The sequence below is a fragment of the Alligator sinensis genome, unplaced genomic scaffold (assembly GCF_000455745.1).
Source record: "Alligator sinensis unplaced genomic scaffold, ASM45574v1 scaffold872_5, whole genome shotgun sequence".
Taxonomy (NCBI): domain Eukaryota; kingdom Metazoa; phylum Chordata; order Crocodylia; family Alligatoridae; genus Alligator; species Alligator sinensis.
The window spans coordinates 736,854-738,533 of record NW_005842730.1 but is presented as its reverse complement, the minus strand read 5'-3'; the positions used below and the strand labels follow the sequence as shown (position 1 = coordinate 738,533).

The following is a 1,680-nucleotide window of genomic DNA, read 5'->3' as shown; positions in this document are numbered from 1 at the left end:
CGGCGCCTTCTTCGCCATCGACCCCCGGAGCGGGCTGGTGAGCACGGCCGAGGAGCTGGACCGGGAGACCAAGAGCACCCACGTGTTCCGGGTGACGGCCGTGGACCACGGCACGCCGCGGCGCACGGCGCTGGCCACCCTCACCGTCACGGTGAGCGACGCCAACGACCACGACCCCGTCTTTGAGCAGCGGGAGTACAAGGAGAGCGTGCGGGAGAACCTGGAGGTCGGCTACGAGGTGCTGACGGTGCGGGCCACCGACGGCGACGCCAGCGCCAACGCCAACATCCTCTACCGCCTCCTCAACGGGGACGGGGCCAACGAGGTCTTCGAGATCGACCCCCGCTCCGGCGTCATCCGCACCAAGGGGCTGGTGGACAGGGAGGCCGTGGAGTCCTACCAGCTGGTGGTGGAGGCCAACGACCAAGGGAAGGAGCCGGGGCCCCGCAGCACCACCGCCACCATCCACATTGCGGTGGAGGATGACAATGACAACTCGCCGCAGTTCAGCGAGAAGCGCTACGTGGTGCAGGTGCCCGAGGACGTGACCCCCAACTCCCACATCCTGCAGGTCACCGCGACGGACCGGGACAAAAGCAACAACGCCTTGGTGCACTACAGCATCATGAGCGGGAACACCCGGGGCCATTTCTACATCGACGCCCAGACGGGGAACATCGACGTGGTCAGCCAGCTGGACTACGAGATGAGCAAGGAGTACACGCTCCGCATCAGAGCTCAGGATGGGGGCAGGCCGCCGCTCTCGAACATCAGTGGGTTGGTAACTGTCCAGGTCCTAGACGTCAATGACAACGCTCCCATCTTTGTCAGCACCCCGTTCCAGTCCACGGTGCTGGAGAACGTGCCTGTTGGCTACTCAGTCATTCACATCCAAGCCATCGACGCTGACTCTGGGGAGAACGCCCGGCTGGAGTACACCCTTGTGGAGACCAGCCTTGATTTTCCCTTCGCCATCAACAACAACACGGGCTGGATTGTGGTGGCCTTGGAGCTGGACCGGGAGATGGTGGATTTCTACAACTTTGGGGTGGAGGCCAGGGATCACGGCAGCCCATCCATGACTTCCTCAGCCAGCGTCAGCATCACTGTCCTGGACGTCAACGATAACAATCCTGAGTTTACTCAGAAGGAGTACACCATGCGCCTGAACGAGGATGCTGCTGTGGGTACTAGTGTCCTGACTGTCTCCGCCATTGACTGGGATGTTAACAGTGTCATCACCTACCAGATCTCGAATGGCAACACTCGCAACCGCTTTTCCATCACCAGCCAGAGTGGAGGGGGCCTTATTACACTGGCTCTGCCCCTGGATTACAAACTGGAGCGTCAGTACCTCTTGACCATCACCGCCTCTGATGGCACCCGCGTGGACACAGCCCACGTCTTCATCAATGTGACTGATGCCAACACCCACCGGCCAGTCTTCCAGAGCTCCCACTACACCGTCAACATTAATGAGGACCGACCCGTGGGCACCACAGTGGTGATCATAAGTGCCACAGATGAGGACACGGGGGAAAATGCCCGGATCACCTACTTCATGGAGGACAGCATCCCTCAGTTCAAGATAGATTTGGATACTGGCGCAGTCACAACTCAGATGGAGCTGGATTATGAGGATCAGGTGTCCTATACCCTGGCCATCACAGCCAGGGACAA

The 1,680-nt window shown here is 60.3% G+C and overlaps 1 protein-coding gene across 1 annotated transcript in view; it reads left to right on the top strand.

Annotated features, from left to right (window-relative positions):
• Position 1: 1 nt before the first annotated feature.
• The window catches only part of CELSR2 (cadherin EGF LAG seven-pass G-type receptor 2), a gene marked incomplete at its 5' end in the record, with an annotated part of 77,399 nt that continues 75,720 nt past the window's right edge, over positions 2–1,680 (top strand). The window contains one exon of the mRNA XM_006034379.3: positions 2–1,680. This exon is cut by the window's right edge and continues 938 nt beyond it. Coding sequence (XP_006034441.1) covers positions 2–1,680 — 1,679 coding nt within the window.